At 41.8% G+C, this 16974-nt stretch overlaps 1 protein-coding gene across 4 annotated transcripts in view; it reads right to left on the bottom strand.

The window, feature by feature from the left end:
- Nucleotides 1-14521, bottom strand: part of JMJD1C (jumonji domain containing 1C) — a 158460-nt gene extending 143939 nt beyond the window's left edge. For 3 of the 4 annotated variants that reach the window (XM_021535498.4, XM_085583185.1, XM_021535521.3), the window contains exon 1: nucleotides 14141-14521. In XM_021535498.4, coding sequence (XP_021391173.2) covers nucleotides 14141-14281 — 141 coding nt within the window. In that variant the 5' untranslated portion in view covers nucleotides 14282-14521. The remainder of the gene's footprint in view (nucleotides 1-14140) is intronic. The other variant, XM_085583188.1, reaches the window with a different exon arrangement.
- Nucleotides 14522-16974: the final 2453 nt, after the last annotated feature.

The raw sequence follows: 16974 nt of genomic DNA, 5'->3' as shown, positions 1-16974 counted from the left end.
AGTAGAGCTACTTTGCCATACACCTCAAAAATGTCTCCTCCGTCAAAAGATTTCCCAAAGGTTAGGCTACAGGACACAAACAATACATCATTATAACCTCATTTCAGCTCCTTGTCACTCTGGATTTCAAAAATTCTGTAGCAGTGACAATTTTAGCTCTGCGTTTGCACAGCAGCTACCACAGTGAGGTTTTGGTCAAAGAGTGTCCTACAAAGTAAACAGAGTTGCATGGATACAGAAACCGTAATCTCAGCAATTCCAAAACTGAGACTTGGCCAAAGTTTATCATGCAATAAACAGTCTATTTACCCTGGAACATCTCAGGCTTACCTTCAGACAAACAAAATCACATACTCACAAGTCCATTTTTGAAGTTAACCACCCCCAAGCAACAAATGATCTTTAGCAAAAATACACTACTACTAAATCAATTCATTGCCCACAGAAGAAAAGAGCCAACAGACCTGTGTAAGCATCTACCATTACCAGAAGCAGCATTTATATCTTTTATTTTTAAATGAGAAATCAGTAGTTTCAGTAGGTTTGATCTTCACAATAAAAATAAAAGTTATTAGTTAGCTAACTGTATCTTATTTCCTGAGGGAAAGGAGGTTTACTAGAGTCTTCCAACTGGGAGGACAGGACTAGATGATTATGAGAATCCTGAAGTACTCAAACCATAGAAAAACTCAATGAATAGATATGGTCTAAGGAGAAATTAAAATATAGCTCATTATTGGGGTAGGTAGGGTTACAAGAAATGCTAAGCAGGACTTGGGGCTCTGATGCTAAACAGACTTGGTGCTTTGGTGCTAAACAGGATTGAATGCTTTGCACAGGATGAGAGAAGATTAAAAGTAGTGTCAATAATTGCACTCATGTATCCAGAAAGATCTCAGTCTATTATGCTATTTTAAGACACCTTCTCCCTGCACAACACTTTCCATTGCCAGTTTTCTCATGCTGGCTACCTTGGTTTGATATTTCTAAAATTAGAAGGCAAGAAAAAAATATAGAACACAGCAAGATGCTTGGGGGATATTATTTAACAGCATTCATTTCAAAGCACATCAACAATGCCTTCTAGTTGCAATGACTGAGATATTAAGTGTTCTATGAAATAATTTAAAGATTTCTTTGCAAATTACTTTTATACATTATAACCTGTAGAAAAAATTTAATTGTATTCTTTTCCCCAGGAGTGCATTTCCCATAATGCATATACTCTTTTAACTTAAAGACCACTGCAAGCTCAAATCAGTGTCACAGGCTAACCACGCTTCAAAGTGTTAACCTCTTTGGCATGACTGCATTTTCTTCCAGATAGTAAAATCTTGCAGAGTATCTGAGTAAGTAGTTTCCATTTTAAAAACGTCAGTAATGTTAGAAAACGGATAAAAGGATTACAAGAAGCAACCAGTAGAGAAATAGACTTCCAAGCACAATTTAACAGCATGCATTGCCCCACATCCATCATTCCTGCTCCCCACACCACCCTTCACCACCACTCCAAGTGCCACAGACCACAAACCCCACCCCCTCAGCTCTCCCAAACAATGCCAATAAAACACAGCAGAGGAAAGGCCTGCACAGTCCATTGCACAAATACTACAGCAGCAATTTTCAACTTCTGTTGCAAAGCAGATATATCAATTTTCTTATTAAATATGTCTTGTTTTTATCACCATAAATGCCAATACTAGTAGGCAATATACCATCACCACACAAATGTATTACTTTCTACTATTGTTTCTAGGTGTGTGTATACACACACACACATATATAATTTTTAAGCATGTTTTCCAGTCAAGATTTCCTTATTAACTTTCAGCTACTGACAAATTTCAGAGGATCTGGATGTTTCTGCCCACAAATGAATTTCTTATGAGGCTTGCAAGACAAATGTCTTGCAAATCTGTATACTGTACTGATGGTGAGCTGGCTGCTTGCCTAATAGGCAGGCCTGCAGTTCCAAACCTCATGCTGCCACTGCCCAGCTGACAGGCCCAATAAAAAAAGGTATGGAATACTGATGTGGTAAAAAATACACCTGTTATTAATTAAGAGTAGCTTTCAGCAAAGCACATATTTAAGCTAGACATCACTGTCTTCTAAGGCCCAAAGGGGAAAAAAAACCACCAACTTCTCCACACTAAACAAAAAGGTTAATTCTGTAGCCTCACTGGTTCAGACATTAAGATTGATATTCACACTTGAATAGCCTGAAGGTGGATAAAGCTTCAGAAGGAGTTTGCACTTTACCAGACATCTGATAAACTAATCCCCTTCAAGGCTACCTGTCTGAGCTCTCATAACTAAAAGAATTCAACAGCAACTTTACTTAAAATCTGAGATTAAAAAAATCAGCTGAAAGGGAAGCCAATCAAGCAGCACATATTCAGAGAAGATGTTCATGCATTAGCACACACTCAAAATTACTTTTCTGTGTGCCACAAGTAGTCCAAACCTACCACAGCATCAGGCACCATGTCCCTGCACCACAATGTGTTTTAAGGAAGCAGTTCCCAAAACCTAACTTTCCAGAATTATGCTGCTGTGTTATTATCCATGGTACTCAGATGGCCAGCCTGTAGTTCTCTATCCCAGAAACCTTGCAATTCTAAGTGAGGTTTGAGCTCAGGCTCCCCGTCCTATACATGCAGTCCCAAAAGAGCAACACATGCCTGCTATGTTACAAGTGAGTCTCCCTTTGCAGCCAAGAGCTGACAAATAACAAGCAGATACAGCTAAGTCCTGGAAAGAGAAGTAAACAAAGCAATTAAGAACAGCCACAAAACCCCCCTCAGTTCTACAACTGACATAAGAAATACCAAACTGACAGCTTTAGGAACAAGAACGGCACATGGCCCAAGCTGTAATTAATTACACAGCAATACCAGCCCCATGTCTCTGCTCTGACCTTAAGCAATCAATGCTCTTTGAGATTTCCTTTTTTCCTGAACTTAAGGAACTACTAGGTTTGAGTAAAGCTATCAATTCAGGTACTGAACTGCAACATCTAGACTTTCCTTGTTTACAAATTTCTTAGTATTTCTTTGTGCTAGAGAATGGACCCAGAGCAGCCAGAACGCCTCCCAGGAAGGGATGCTGCCTTTTGTGCAGACAGGAGGAGCCTTTTGTCAATTCATATCAAACTACATACGTGTTTCTGCATCCAAACCATCAGAGCCTTCTCTTCTTTCCTTGCCTCCTCCATTGACTGATCTTTTACTTTCTACTTTGTGTACGTGTCACAGTTGAGACTGCCAAAATAGAGTATCACCATGCAATTTCAGAAGGCTTTAAGCATCAGCCCACACACAGCAAAGCCTTACCTCCCCAGAAGGCATCAACCCATACAGAGTAACAGCCCTCCACTTCAGAAGGCTGCAAGCATCTGCTCTTCTTGCTCTTTAGCCCAACCTTCGATACCCCGATGTTGATGCACTGCCCTGTGAGCCCTCTGCTCCCTCTGGGATGGGTCAGTGCACCTGGGCCCTCCATGGCTCATTGCCTTCAGTGCCACTCACCTGTCCTGCACAGCTGGGGACAATTCGGGGTCAGGCTCAGCCCCACTCCCAATTACCACAAACTCTGTGCCTACAGGTATGTACCTGCCTGGTCTTTTCATAGGAATTCCTGATTAAAGAGCTCAAAAACTGATTAAAAAGTTTTCAGGGGAAAAAAAGGGGGAAGGGGGGAAGAAGGAAAAATAAAAGTTCTTTTCCATTCTTTCCTGCCTCCAAACACTAGCTAACTCAATCCTAAGATTCCCAAGAGCCATTTTGCATGCCCTTATATTGTCCTCTTCTTAACTGAAGACATACTTGCTAGAGTGCAACCAAGACCAAAACCAGACTTCTGAAAAAAGGGAAGGAAAAACATAGACATAGAACTAATTAGTTATGTCAACTGAAGCTTAAACTCTTTCAAATGCACCAATAAACATTCCTGGAACACAGGTTCCAGATACCTGGAAATGGGTAGTTACCATAACACAAAACACATCTTAGTAAAGAACCTAAGAGGGTATTGAATGCAGCCCTTTTACTTCAGCCAACAAACCTAAGAATCTTCTGGAGATACAAACTTCCTCCATTTAAGAGGAACGAACTGAAGAGCCTTATTAAGTTATACCATTATTCTAGCAGAAAAGTAATATAGGGGCAAACTTAACACGTGTATCCTGTCTATCACATTTGAAACTAAGCCACTGAGCAACAATCAATTTTGGCATGTTATTGAAACATGAGCCATGCTCAAATGCATTTAAAAGTTAAAATAATAAAAAAAGTTTTAAATCAGATATCAGAAAACTTACTGTCAAAAGAATTTTGACAGGGAAAAATATGCCAAGGTATACACACACATCTCACTTTACCTGAAAAGGCAATACTACAGGACTCAAAAAAAACCAAAAAACAACACACACACCAAAAAAGCCCAAAACAACAAACCCAAAACAACAACAACAACAAATTAAATAGTACCAGCAAGCCATTTTTCTAAGCATCAACAGAAAGCCAAATCTTTTAATTTTAAGTATAAAAATCTTTACAATCATTTACTAAAGTGCTACATTCCATTTTAAAAGAAACCATCTCATGGAATCATAAAGTTAGTCAATGAATAATTTATCAAACAAGATTTTTCATTTTCTAGTCTTAGGCCTGACTCACTAAATTGAAATCTTGTAAAAAGCAATCAGTAACAAAAGAAATGATTAATTTAGACTACAAACTTTTAAAGGAAAAAATACTACAAAGTAACAAAGCACTTGAAACATTTTCTATTTATAAAAACAAATTGAACTTTCTTTAAATTAGTTAAAATGTATTATATCTTCTAAATGATCACACGGAAAGAGGTAAGTACACCGTTATACAGAAAAGCTACCTATTTAATTGAGAAGTGATCATGACATTATCTAAAAATATTCACATTCTGACCTACATTCAAATTTTAAAATACAACAATATATAAGAGGTTCAGGTGTATTTAGGACAGCACACCTGAATTAACAGTTAGCAAGCCAGAAATATTTCATTATCACCTCCTTTTTTTTTTTTTTAAACTTACTGCTTAACTGCTATTAAGTAGATTACCATCAAGGTTTGACCAACATCTGGGTATACTAAACATAAATGCACCTGCAATAGACAATTTTGTTACCAAAACTGAAAAGAGAAAACAACCATATACTTCGGTGAATAAATAAATTTAATTTTTTTTAAATTTAAAACTCATTTATAATGTTACCTCATTTCCTGGAAAAAAAAAATTAACTCAACAATATTAAATTAAATCTGTTCAGAACAACCTGCAGAAAGGGAATCATGTGAAGATACACATCTTGGTGGAGAGGCATTTAAGATAAGCAAACAAACTACACTCCTTGGAATAATCTAGTTCAAAGAGACATTTATTTGGACAGGGTTGGTAGGGACTGACAGAAGAGATACCTCATTTTCTATTGGGTTAAGAAACAGTGAAGGAAAATTGCCACATTTATAACCTCCAAGAGACAAATAGGAAGTCACAGAGCACAGCTAATAAAATCCTGAGTGCCATGAAAAAATCATGAATGGCAAACAAGGGCTGGCTGTGGACTTGTACCTCACAATGCAGGGACCAAAGCATATCTGAAACAACAGGAGGGAATCCTGAGTACAATGCACAGGTAAAGCCTGATCCTTCTTCATGACAGGATTTTGCGAAGTTCACAGAAATTCAAAAATATTTCCCACTAATTAATTTATGAGAAACCCAGGAAGGGCTACAAACCCCAATGACCTCTGCTGGATGAAGTTCCTGAGCTCCAAATCCCTCTAACAAAACACTGAGGAAGTGCAGCCATAAGCCATAATTGTAGAGGTGTGACAGCAAATCATCACAACAGCTCTGAAAGCCACAGTACCTCATTCCATTCAGTCTTCAACTAGATCAGCTTTTGGACTTTTGACAAAAATGTTGGCAACTAGACCATTGTTAGTTCTTAGCTCTTTAAATCTCACCAAGAGTCTACAGCCAAAAACTCATTAACCTCCCCTCTAAAGCTTGTACCATGTCTTGATTGGACCCACTTGCTCCTGTCTTTGATGAAGACCAAGGCTGAAAAATTGAAGTCTTCAAGTTATGTTGTAGGATTAGGGTGCAAGAAAAAGTACAGATTAAAGACAAACTCCAGCCTAAAACTTCATACCATTTCCTGGTTTTCCTTCTCCAAGATTTTCTATGCTGACTGTAAAGTTTAGATCACATATTTTTTATTATTACTCCAACAAGTTTCTTTGCTCGACTTTGGCTTTTGGGCTGCCTTGTTTGTTTTTCAAAGGTAGTAAATTTACATTCCATATTTCAGGAAAGAAGAGAAGCCAAGAAAAACAAAAAAATAAGGAAATCAGCTGGAGGAATGTTTCAAAATGAACTGTCCTTGCCAACACTCCTCCAAAATACAGCTTTTCAAATCCCCTACTCACCAGACATTCAGGAGTGAAGAGATTCGAGTTGGACCACCTGGCAATGACTCAGCAAATGTTCTCTTTTTCACAGAGCAATCAAAATTCAGATTTTAAACCATCATTTGATTGAGGAGCCCTGCTCCCTTAGCCAAAAACTAAAACCATGGTGAGCCAACCCAAATAATAAGTCAGTGGTGTCTACTTGAGTTACCTGCAGTGAAGCCTCGCTGCAATCATTTCAACATCTGCATCAGCTATAGTGCTGTTCAGAACACTCGAAAAGATCTTGATGCAGAAGTATTATAGGCAACACTTTAGTGAGTCATCAGAGGTTTATGCATTTTAACGTAGATCTAGATGCTTAAGTTTCCCTCAGAGCATTTAGTTTCACATCTAATCTTCCAAAACTTGCTTTTGTAAGTAAGTCTTGCATCAGCAGACATCAAATGATCATGTCATGCGCTATTGTGAACATTTATTTTTTTATTCAGTTGAAAGAAGACATTACTCATACTATGTGAATAAGTATCATTAATACAACTGAATACATCTGCTAGTTACTGCATACAACCCTCAAAAATATTTAAGTCAGTTTTCAATTTCATTCAGGCCATGGTCCAGAGACATTTCTCCTGGACACAGTTCCACCTTCAGCTGCTCCTACCCTCGGACTGATCCCATACCACCTCTTCCAACCTCAGTACAACTGCTTGAAGTGTCATATGGTGAGGGATCAGGAAACAGTTCAGGGTTAAAAAAAAAAATTAAGCCAGCAGTGCCACCAAGAGAAATGTCTGTGGAACCACAGTCTTCAAAACTTCTAAAAGCATTGCCACTGGAGGATCAAGCTAGATGCTTTTAATGCTCATCCTGCATCTTCTGTGCCCGTGAATCTCTGAATAGAGTACATGAATTAGCTCAAAGCCAGTTGTTGTATGTACATGGAAGTAAGTTCCTCAGGAGCAAATCAAGTTGCTTCATTCCACTTAATTCTGAAACATAGCAACATCTGTTTTAAGTAAAATAATAACATTTTAAAGAAAATTACTAGAAAGCAAAACCCAGCAAAATCCTTGATGCACCTCTAGATCCCCTGCTCTCATTCTGTCTTATAACATGGAAAATTAGTGGTGCACAGGTATAACATCAACTAACAACAGTAACTTTCTGAAGGAATCAATATAATGAAGCAATACAGCATTAGTTTAGCTTAGAATTCTCCACCAGTTTCCAAGAATAGGCTGGTTACAAGCAGAGTAGGTCTCAGTCCCTACCCAGCAGGGTGAGGAGGGAAACCCACCTGAAGGAAAATGGGACGTCAATGCCCGAGCACAGCAGTGGGCAGTAACATCACGGGTGTCTCTTCCCACACAAACACTCACTGCCAACTTCAGCTGAACTTCTCGGATGATCTGTACTTACTGTTTTTCAGCAAAAGCAGCAGCAGTTTATCAAGTCCAACTGAATGGAAAAGTCAAGCCTAATCCCAGTAGAGATTCAAGATCCCTGATGGAACTAAGCATCTCTACAGTTCACTTATAGTAGGATCAGAAGAAGGCTGAGCTGATTTTTGGCCAAATTTCATAAGAACCACTTTTAAAATTTGTTCCATTTGATATTAAATATCACTTCTGCTGTTCTCAAGCAAGTTCAGAGATCCTGGAAGGTGCACAAGAAGAATGGCTTCTTGTAAAATAGTTGCTCATTTTTTACAACTCTTTATGATGACTACGCCATGCTTTCAGATAGCTCCAAAGATTCACATAAAGTTCCAGAAGAAGAAAAATCTGAGGTAACGCAAATGTGGAATAATACAGTATTTACATGCAAAACATATAAAAGAAAAAAGCAAGTTTTTAACATTAAGAAAATATCTGATATCTCTTCCTAAGAGCTTCCTGAAAGATTTAACTCCAGGATAAAACCTTTTTCCATGCTTTGTTCACTGTTGCTTACTTTGCAACTAGGCAACAAATTAAATGGCTCCTCCCTGGCTCAGGACACCTGAGCGCTCTTTGCAATCTTGACATTCAAACAAACTTTACTCAAAATCCATCAGTGCAGGTACATTTACTTATTGATCTACATCATACTCGGGTTTCTTTTAGTAAGAGAAGTGAAGAGGGAAGGGCAGAGTCTAAAGCACTGAATCCTTGCAGTCAATTTCATAGGACTACTCTTCTGTTTGATCTTTTTGTCCAATTACTGTGAAAGAGATACTCCTTCCTGAACTATCTCTGGAATACAGATGAGGCGACATTCACAGACACAGGATGACAAGCTCAACCTTACTAGAAACACAAAAGGAAATAGGAAGTTTTCTTTACAGCTTAGCCAAGAAAAGACTGCCCAGCTGACACACACCAAACTTAAAAGACTCTTGTTGGTATCAACACTGATATAGAATAGCAGAAACAACTGAAAATGGCCTAAATCCCTGTTGCATTTTGAGCTTCTCCCACTCCTTCCAAACCAGATTCAAAACACATCCTACAACATTCCTTCATTCAGAGGCAGCAGTGATGTGATAAACTCTGGTATGTCTCTAGTGTCATCTCCAATAGCTGAAGTAAATAACGTGACAGGATCCTCACCAACAACTTGCTCTTCATCTTTAACCCAGATGCTAGTACAGAAACATACAGAATTTTTAAATTCCACTAACCACCAACAAGCTGTGCACAATGAGTTTGAAACATATTTATTTACTTTCTACAATTATACAGAAAATTTTTCTGTGTCTTCCAGTTTATGTCAAGGCTAACGAGTCAAAGCTGCAGAGTACTTCAATAGCAAGGAAAGAAAACAGAAATTTCATTTTTCACAGAACAGCTCAAAAATTAACACATGTCCTTTCTTGTTGTAATACTATCTTAGCAAAAATAGGACAGAGGACAAAATGCAGCACACTGCACTAAAAATCAGTATATGGCAGAAACGCAGTGTAACCTATAGAAGTGAAATTTGATGCCTCTATGACAAAGACAGATCCCATTCAGAAACTTTGAGAATGCAGAACCAGGAAGATGAAAACAATTACAACTTGTAAAGCGACTAGGTAAGAGCAGCTTCACCCACAATGAAGGCAAATTCAAATTCATGATTTAGTGAGAAACTAAGCAGTGTATGGAGTATTTGTCTAAAATATATTTTATTTTCCAATTATCCAAAATTATTTAAAATTATTTTCATACTAACTGTAACACAGTAGTGGTAAGTTTTCATTATACTTTGTGAACTTCCACTTTACTTTTAAGGAGGAAAATTCAGTTAAAACAAATATACAATCTGCTAGTATTCTCTTCAAATGGTTTGAAACCAGATTTACTGAATGTTTAACAATTCCCTGTTTTTAAATAACCAAATACGAGATGCCAAAAACCTACAATTTTCCAAAAGCATTAGTGTATTGTTTACATCACTATATCTTACTGACTTCATTGTAAATAAAAATCACACAGCTGCTTCAAACTATCATTAATATTTAGGCTTTTATGAAGAGTATCTGATATGGTGATTTATTGCCACAATATATTTCCCTATGCAAAATTATTAGATGTTAGTCTGACTACCATAATGCATTAAAGACTACCAACTCAATTTTTACGCTGTCTTCCAAACCATGTTCATCACGGCAGAAAAATTCATGCATAATAAACATGAACTTACGAATTACTGAGATTTCAGTATTTTACAGTTAATGAGATTTCTTTATTAAGAGTTGTACATTGTATGTATGCTTAAATGTTGACTTCCATTTTCTCTTTCATCACCAAATCAAAGGTTTGCAACCTATGGCCCAGAAAGCAATTCTTATGGGACAGTAAAGACCAGGGAGATCATATGGCATTAACTCCACCTCTTTCCTCCTGGCCATTCTTTATTTGCCCAGAGTTATCACTGTAATCAGAGCAGCACACAGGCTTTTCCAGGCAGTTAGAAGGAAGGAAAACTAGAGCTCCCAGTTTCCTCTAACAACACTTGGTGTGAAGCTGAAAAAGAGCTATGAATTCTCTCAATGGCTATGAAACACACACACACACATATACACACAAACACATGTATCAAACCTCTGCCCTTGCTTTAATTTTTAAACAAATGCTTTGCAAACAACAACAATGTCCAAGAAAGATCGAGAGGTCTAACTTATAAAGCTCAGACCATGAAAACCAGCGAGAAAACTCCTGGATTAGATTTTCTACATTGCACACATTATACCTGTGTGGCAGGTGTTTACAACATCTGTAAACATTACAGAATGACAAAGAAAGAGGCACAGCTTCCAAATCCTGGCATGGAGGGTCTCACGTAGTGGCAAGAGAATTCATATTCCAGGAGACCAACAGTACTCACAACCAGTGCCAGCTGTTCTCACCATATTCCCCACTATTGGTGAATTAATAGGAAAGCTGAGGAAGGCAAAATTTCTATAAAGCAGTGGAAGAAAAGATACTTGGATAGTGTTCTCTTTCTTTGTAAAGAAATACATTATAAAAAAGATCTTACATATCAGCTATATTGCAATCATGAAAAGTATAAGGAAATAGTTATTTAATATACTTTTTACTTTATTTAGTACACTAATGGAGTAGGGGAGACCTAGCAGGAGGAAAATACTAGACAACGGAGTTCTTCCCTATGTTTTCCTACCAGGACAATAATTTCAACTATGAAAATAATAATTAATTTAGCTATAGAAATACAATCATGAAACAAACTTAGCAGCATACAAAAACTGGCCTCTTGATTTCCCTGCTCAAAGGTGGAGAGCAGCTAGTCCAGCCTTCAGGTCTGGAGTTCCTGATTTAATGAGTAGTTCTGTTTACAGCAAAGCTAATGAAGCTCAGTTTCCTCTGGATTTGCTCCTATAAGCCCTGTGGCCACTTAACATTAATTACATCAGTTGCCTCTAAGCTTGCCCATGTCTCCTTGAGCTCCTGCACCCCATAAAACTCCCCGTTTGTCCATATATTCCCATAGGCACACACTGAGGCTTGCTCTCACACTTCCATTAATGCTCAGCTCTTTGTCATGCCCTTAAACCCACCTCCTCATTCCACCAGTTCCATCACCTATCTGTGAATGGTGCTGAGACAGACAGCACATGCTGCAGCTGCTTTGAGGCTGGGTGCACGCTGGCTGGCCTCTTCACTTCCAGGACACCACCAAATGCCATGACCTCCTTGCTTTTATGGTTTTTTGGGGAGAGGGTTCTCAGATGTCAGCTTTCACAGACAAGGGGAAGGAAGGCAGTTTTTCTCAAATCTCTCCCTGTTCTTGAACTGGTTGAAATTGAACGGGGGGGGTTCACACTTACTCAGGAAGAAAAGACACAAAGTCAATGCAAATAGCACTTCCTTCCCAAGCCAGGATTAGGAGGTAGCTCAGTTCCAGCCAGCTGCAATTCACATTTAAAAATGCCTACTGTTGCCCTCCTCCTGTCCTGTGGTTCAGGGCAGCTTCTGCATTTCTCATTCATCCACCCCACTTTCGTGGGACCAGGAAAACACGATATTGATAAAAGTCAATTTCAACATTTTTATATTGCACCCTGTGGGCAGCAATGAAACTGTCAGCGAGAATTACTACTTCACTCCAGTGACTGGGAGCAGAAGGGTCTGGAGCTATTTACAGGGATGGCGACCTCAAAACAAAAGCCATGGAAGGATAAGAGCAGTAGTTACTCCAGCTAGGATAGCACAAATAGAACAGGGCTAACAGCAAAATGTCCTTGTCCTTTGCTGGGGGCAGGGGAAGAGGATAATCACCTTAGCAAATATCGACTAACAAGAAGTTAATGTTCATTATAAATGCAGAAAGAGAGTCTAACCTGCAGAAACTACCTGTTGCTTAAAAAAACCTCATCATTTTTTCCTCTATCCACTTTCTTGTGCTTTGGGGCCAGAGAACACGTAACACAAAACCCCAAACACTGCACTTTAAAGAGGGCAATGATGTTCCAGTAGTTAAGTACTACTACATCTTTTTAGACCTAGAAATTATTTTCAAAACCTTCCCAGGCTTCCAGCACTCGTAGGTGACTAGGAGTGTATCTACATAGCATAATGCAGTGCTGTGCAGCTGTCTTGAACACCAGAAGGAATATGGCCACGTTAGCACTGCACCCAGGCTGAAGTGCAGCTGGAGCATCCATCCTGCTTCTCAGGTAGTTTGGATCCATGCAAACGGTGCTTCACTACAACACATAAGCACACCCTTAGTCATCCTGCCTCAAAAAACAGCTGTGACATGACAGTTCTTCCTTAAATTACCAAGAATTGCAACAAAAGAGCATCTGAAGAGAAAAACAGACACCGAAGTTAAGAAGAGGAACAAGTTTTTACAATCGGCAGCATGCATCTTTCATTTAAAAAAACAGACACAGTCCCTGAAATGCTTTTCTCTCTTTATGTCAGCTCTACCCCTAGAGTTTACAAATTATGGCTCTGACTTGTAAATGTTAGTAAATACCTCCTTAAACCTTACTCAGTGTTTCCATAACTGTATATAGATTCTAGAGACTACCCTGCAAGAATAACACCCAAAATAGGTTCTAAAAATAAAGTGTTCTAGATGATTCTCACATATAGCCAAAGGCTGAAAACACAAACCATTTCATAAAGAAGGGCATGAACTTGAATTACGAACTTGAATTCAAGGGCTTCTTGAATTATAACTGGAGAATGGGAAAAAATCCAGAAAAGCATGCCAAAAAAAAAAAAAAACACAACCAAGAAAACAAACCCAGAATATAGCAAAAAATTAGTATCTCAAGTCCCCTTTCTGTTTTTGAAACAAAGCTTGAAGTCTGGGAAGAACGAAAACAGGAGTTCTTAATTCTGTGATTCACACTCCTCGATCTGAGCAATCGATAATCTCTAAGACCAGGCAATTGTTTGCCTGATGAGTTTGTAAAAAAGGCAACATTCCACCCCGATCAGTGTCGGGCTGTGAACGCCCCCCCTTGCCAGCAGCAATATGGATTGCCCGGCGCAGTCCGGTGATTCCTTTTTGCAGCCTACGTAATGCCCATTTACATAGTCGTGATATTTTTGAATGTGCTTTCAGAAGCCCTAAATGACATAAAAACATCCAGGAGACAACCACAGAGGTAACACAGCACTCCTGTGCCTGCGGAATTCACGAACAATATAAAGACGAAGTCCGGGGAGCACAATAAAACTCCATTTTACAGATTATGCATTCAGAACACCAACCCGAGGAAATCCTGGCCGTGTCTCCCCCCCACAGCGAGAGTGTGTCTGAGCACAACAGAGCACATATCCTGGCTCCTTCGCTAACCTACACGCACATTCCTACACCCCTTAGCAAAACAGTGACAGCGGGCATGAAAGGAAGGGAAACAATTGCATTCTTTTAATAACAACGTTCACCAGCGCGTCGGACCCAGCCGGACAGTGCTACGCGGCGGCAGCTCCTGCATTCCCCTGGATCAGCCGCATTCTCCGCCGCTGCTCCGGCAGCCCGATTGTCCCCCGGCGGCCAGGCCGGGCACCGGCCCGCTGCCCCCGCGGCCGCCCGGCCGGGGCACGGAGCCCCGCACCTGGCGCCAGCCGTGACCCTCGGCTCCACGTCACTGCGCCCGGCGGGCGCGGGGCCGTGGCACGCCGGGCCCGCCGCCCCCCGCCGCAGCCCCCGGCCCGAGCCGCGGCTCTTACCGCCAGGTCGGGGCTGTGCGAGTCCCGCTGGGACACGGCGCGGATGACCCCGGCCCGCCAGCGCCCGCTCTCCGGCGGTTCCTCGCCGCCGAGGCACAGGAACCGCTTCCCCACCAGCTCCGGCCGCGTCTCCACCGCCATGGCCGCCGCCGCGCAGGCACCGCACCAGCCGCCGAGCCCGCTGCTCTAGGGGCCGCGCATGGCGGGCGCGGGGCGGGGACGGGCGCGGGGCTCTCGGGCTCGCAGCGGCGGGAGGGCGGGAGCCCCTCGGCCGCGCCGCCGCCGCCACAGCCCGACACAAACACCGAGCGAGGGGCGGGGGCGGGCCGGGGGTGCGCGCTCCCTCCCTCACCTCCTCCCTCCCTCTCTCCCGCGCGCGCCCGCCCGCCGCGCTGCGGCCCCGACCACTCCGCCCACGCAGCCCCACTGCCATGGAGACCGACGCCGCGCGACGTCTCCCTCCGCCAGGCAGCGCGGGGCTAGCGGCCGCAGCGCGGCAAAGAGTCCGCGGCCTCTGGGGTGGCACCCGGACCCCGCGGCGGCTCGTCCCGTCGCCCCCTGCCCAGCCCCGGCCGGGGCGGCACGGCCCTCGCCTGCCGCCCCGGCGGCCCCCGAGAGCAGCCCCGCGGTGATCCGGCACTGGCGGGTACCCGCTCCGTGCCTCCGGTGCCGCGGCGGGAGCTCGGGCACGGCCTCTCCGCGGTGCTTTCCCTCGCTGCAAGCGCCTGTCCGTCCTCCGCGGGATCGCCCGCTCCCCGCTTAAGGCGCAGCGCTCCGAGAGCTCATTAATGTATATAAATGTGTGAAGGCGGGGTACCGGGAAGATGGAACCAGGCTCTTCCCGGCGGCATCAAGCAAGAGGACACGAAGCAAGAGGCAAGGTGTTGTTGTGATGCACTGCAAGAACTTCTTCACCATGCGAATGAGACTGGAACAAATTGTCCAGAAAGGGTGCAGTCTGCCTCGCTGGAGATACTCTAGAATTGTCTAGACACAACCCTATGCCATGCTGTCTAGGACAGCCCTGCTAACAGGGAGGTTGGACCAGGTGCTCCCCTGTGGTGCCTTCGAGCCTCACCCATTCTGTGGTTCTGTGAGAGCCCATGCTGACAAGGGTATCCCAAGAGCCAGGCACCAGCACACTGATGTCCCAGCCCTCTAGGGTTTGGGAGAGCCAGGACCAGGTCTGCCATCTGCAGCACCTTCTTCCCTAAAGTCAGTTTGCTGGGGAGTTCCACAAAGACACCCATCCAATCCATCCACCTTTCCCTACTGCAAAGACTACAGAACTCCCTGGGAATGTAATGTCAGTTTAATCCCTCAGAGGCTTTTAGAGACAGAACACTTCAGCCCTAGAAGACACTCTTGAATTCTGCTGAATGCCAGCAAACAGTGCATATCCAAGAAGTCAGCTCAGAGGCTCACAGGGGCTGCAGCACCTGAGAAGCCACGCGGCCACGTTCTGTAGCAGTTGCTATCGGTTTGTTGTTCTTTCCATGGCTCCTGTAGTCATGCTGTGGTAATGCCGTGTTTGCTTTTGAAGAGTTTTTCCTTCACGTTATCTGGAGGTGTAGCTTTCCTGAACTTCTGCCTGCCTTTACTGGTATGCTTGCCCTCAAGAGAGCAGGTTAATGATCTCTCATCTAGCACTAAAAGCAAATTTGAATAGTGCATTTTTGAAAAATAGATTATGAGGCGAAAGCCATAAATCAAGATTGCCAGCTTCCCACATTCCTGTATATTTTAGTGGAACAAATAACTTCTGGTACAAGAGAAGTTAATTAACAGAAAAAAAAAGAAAAAGAAATCAATTCATCACTCACCATGACAAGAAGTTTGTTCACAGGATTAGAATAACTCACAAGACATAACATTTATATTGGAACCTATAGATGCCTGGCATCCCAGGCTGGAATGGATGGAGGTGTGCTCTTCAGAAGCTGCAGAAGCACAACCATACTGCATTTGAGCTCAATGAGATCTTCATTCACATCCCAAGATAATGCTACAACTAACAAAAGTGTACTGCAGTCTTGCAGAAAGAACAAAATGTATGTAAGTACCAGGCAGTTATCCATAAAGGGTATAAGGAGAAGTTACAAAACTGACTAAATAAATACTAATCATATCAAAGTTCTTGTATTCATTCCCTCTTGTTTAATCAAAGAGTAGAGATATTCTTTAACTCTACAATTAAATTACATTAATGTGCAATAAAATATAAAATACACCCCAAAAAAGCCAATTTTCATGATTCTAATATATTCAACTTGTGAATTTATCACAGAATACCAAACTACTAAGAATCAAATATTTTTAATTTGTTCCAAAAATTCATTTCAAGGCACTGACACTAGAATTATGTTTTAGTCTAGATTAGAATTCACTGAAGGCTATTGTTCAATGCAAAACTATCTTGTAGTTGTTAATCACCCGAAAATATCAGTAAGATCAAGTAACATCAGCATTTAGGTGGCAATTCCCATGTTTAGCTGTCAGTTCCCAGATACCAGGTGAGATGGGCAGGACTTTGCCCTGCTCTCCATTACACCACTGAGCTGGACCAGGAGGAGACAGCTCAAGGGAAAGCCTTGACACAACCCACAACTCGGCTCTTCTATCTTTCACTTTTTCATCTTGTAGCAGCTTTTTAGCTCAGAGGTGCTTTAGGAAGGTCAAAATTTCTATGTTCAGGTGGATCAGCATATGAGACTCACAGGTTGCTGGACATTTTCTACCTCCAGCAACTTATTTTCTTGGCCTCTCTTCACTTATCCATTTCTTCTTTGCTGCTTCCTTCTCTCCTGGTTTATCTGTGAAGAAATTGGGAGAGC

This window comes from Lonchura striata, chromosome 6 (assembly GCF_050655825.1).
Source record: "Lonchura striata isolate lonStrDom1 chromosome 6, ASM5065582v1, whole genome shotgun sequence".
NCBI classification, from domain to species: Eukaryota; Metazoa; Chordata; class Aves; order Passeriformes; family Estrildidae; genus Lonchura; species Lonchura striata.
Note: the sequence above shows the minus strand (reverse complement) of the source record. Positions and strands in the feature narration are given on the sequence as shown.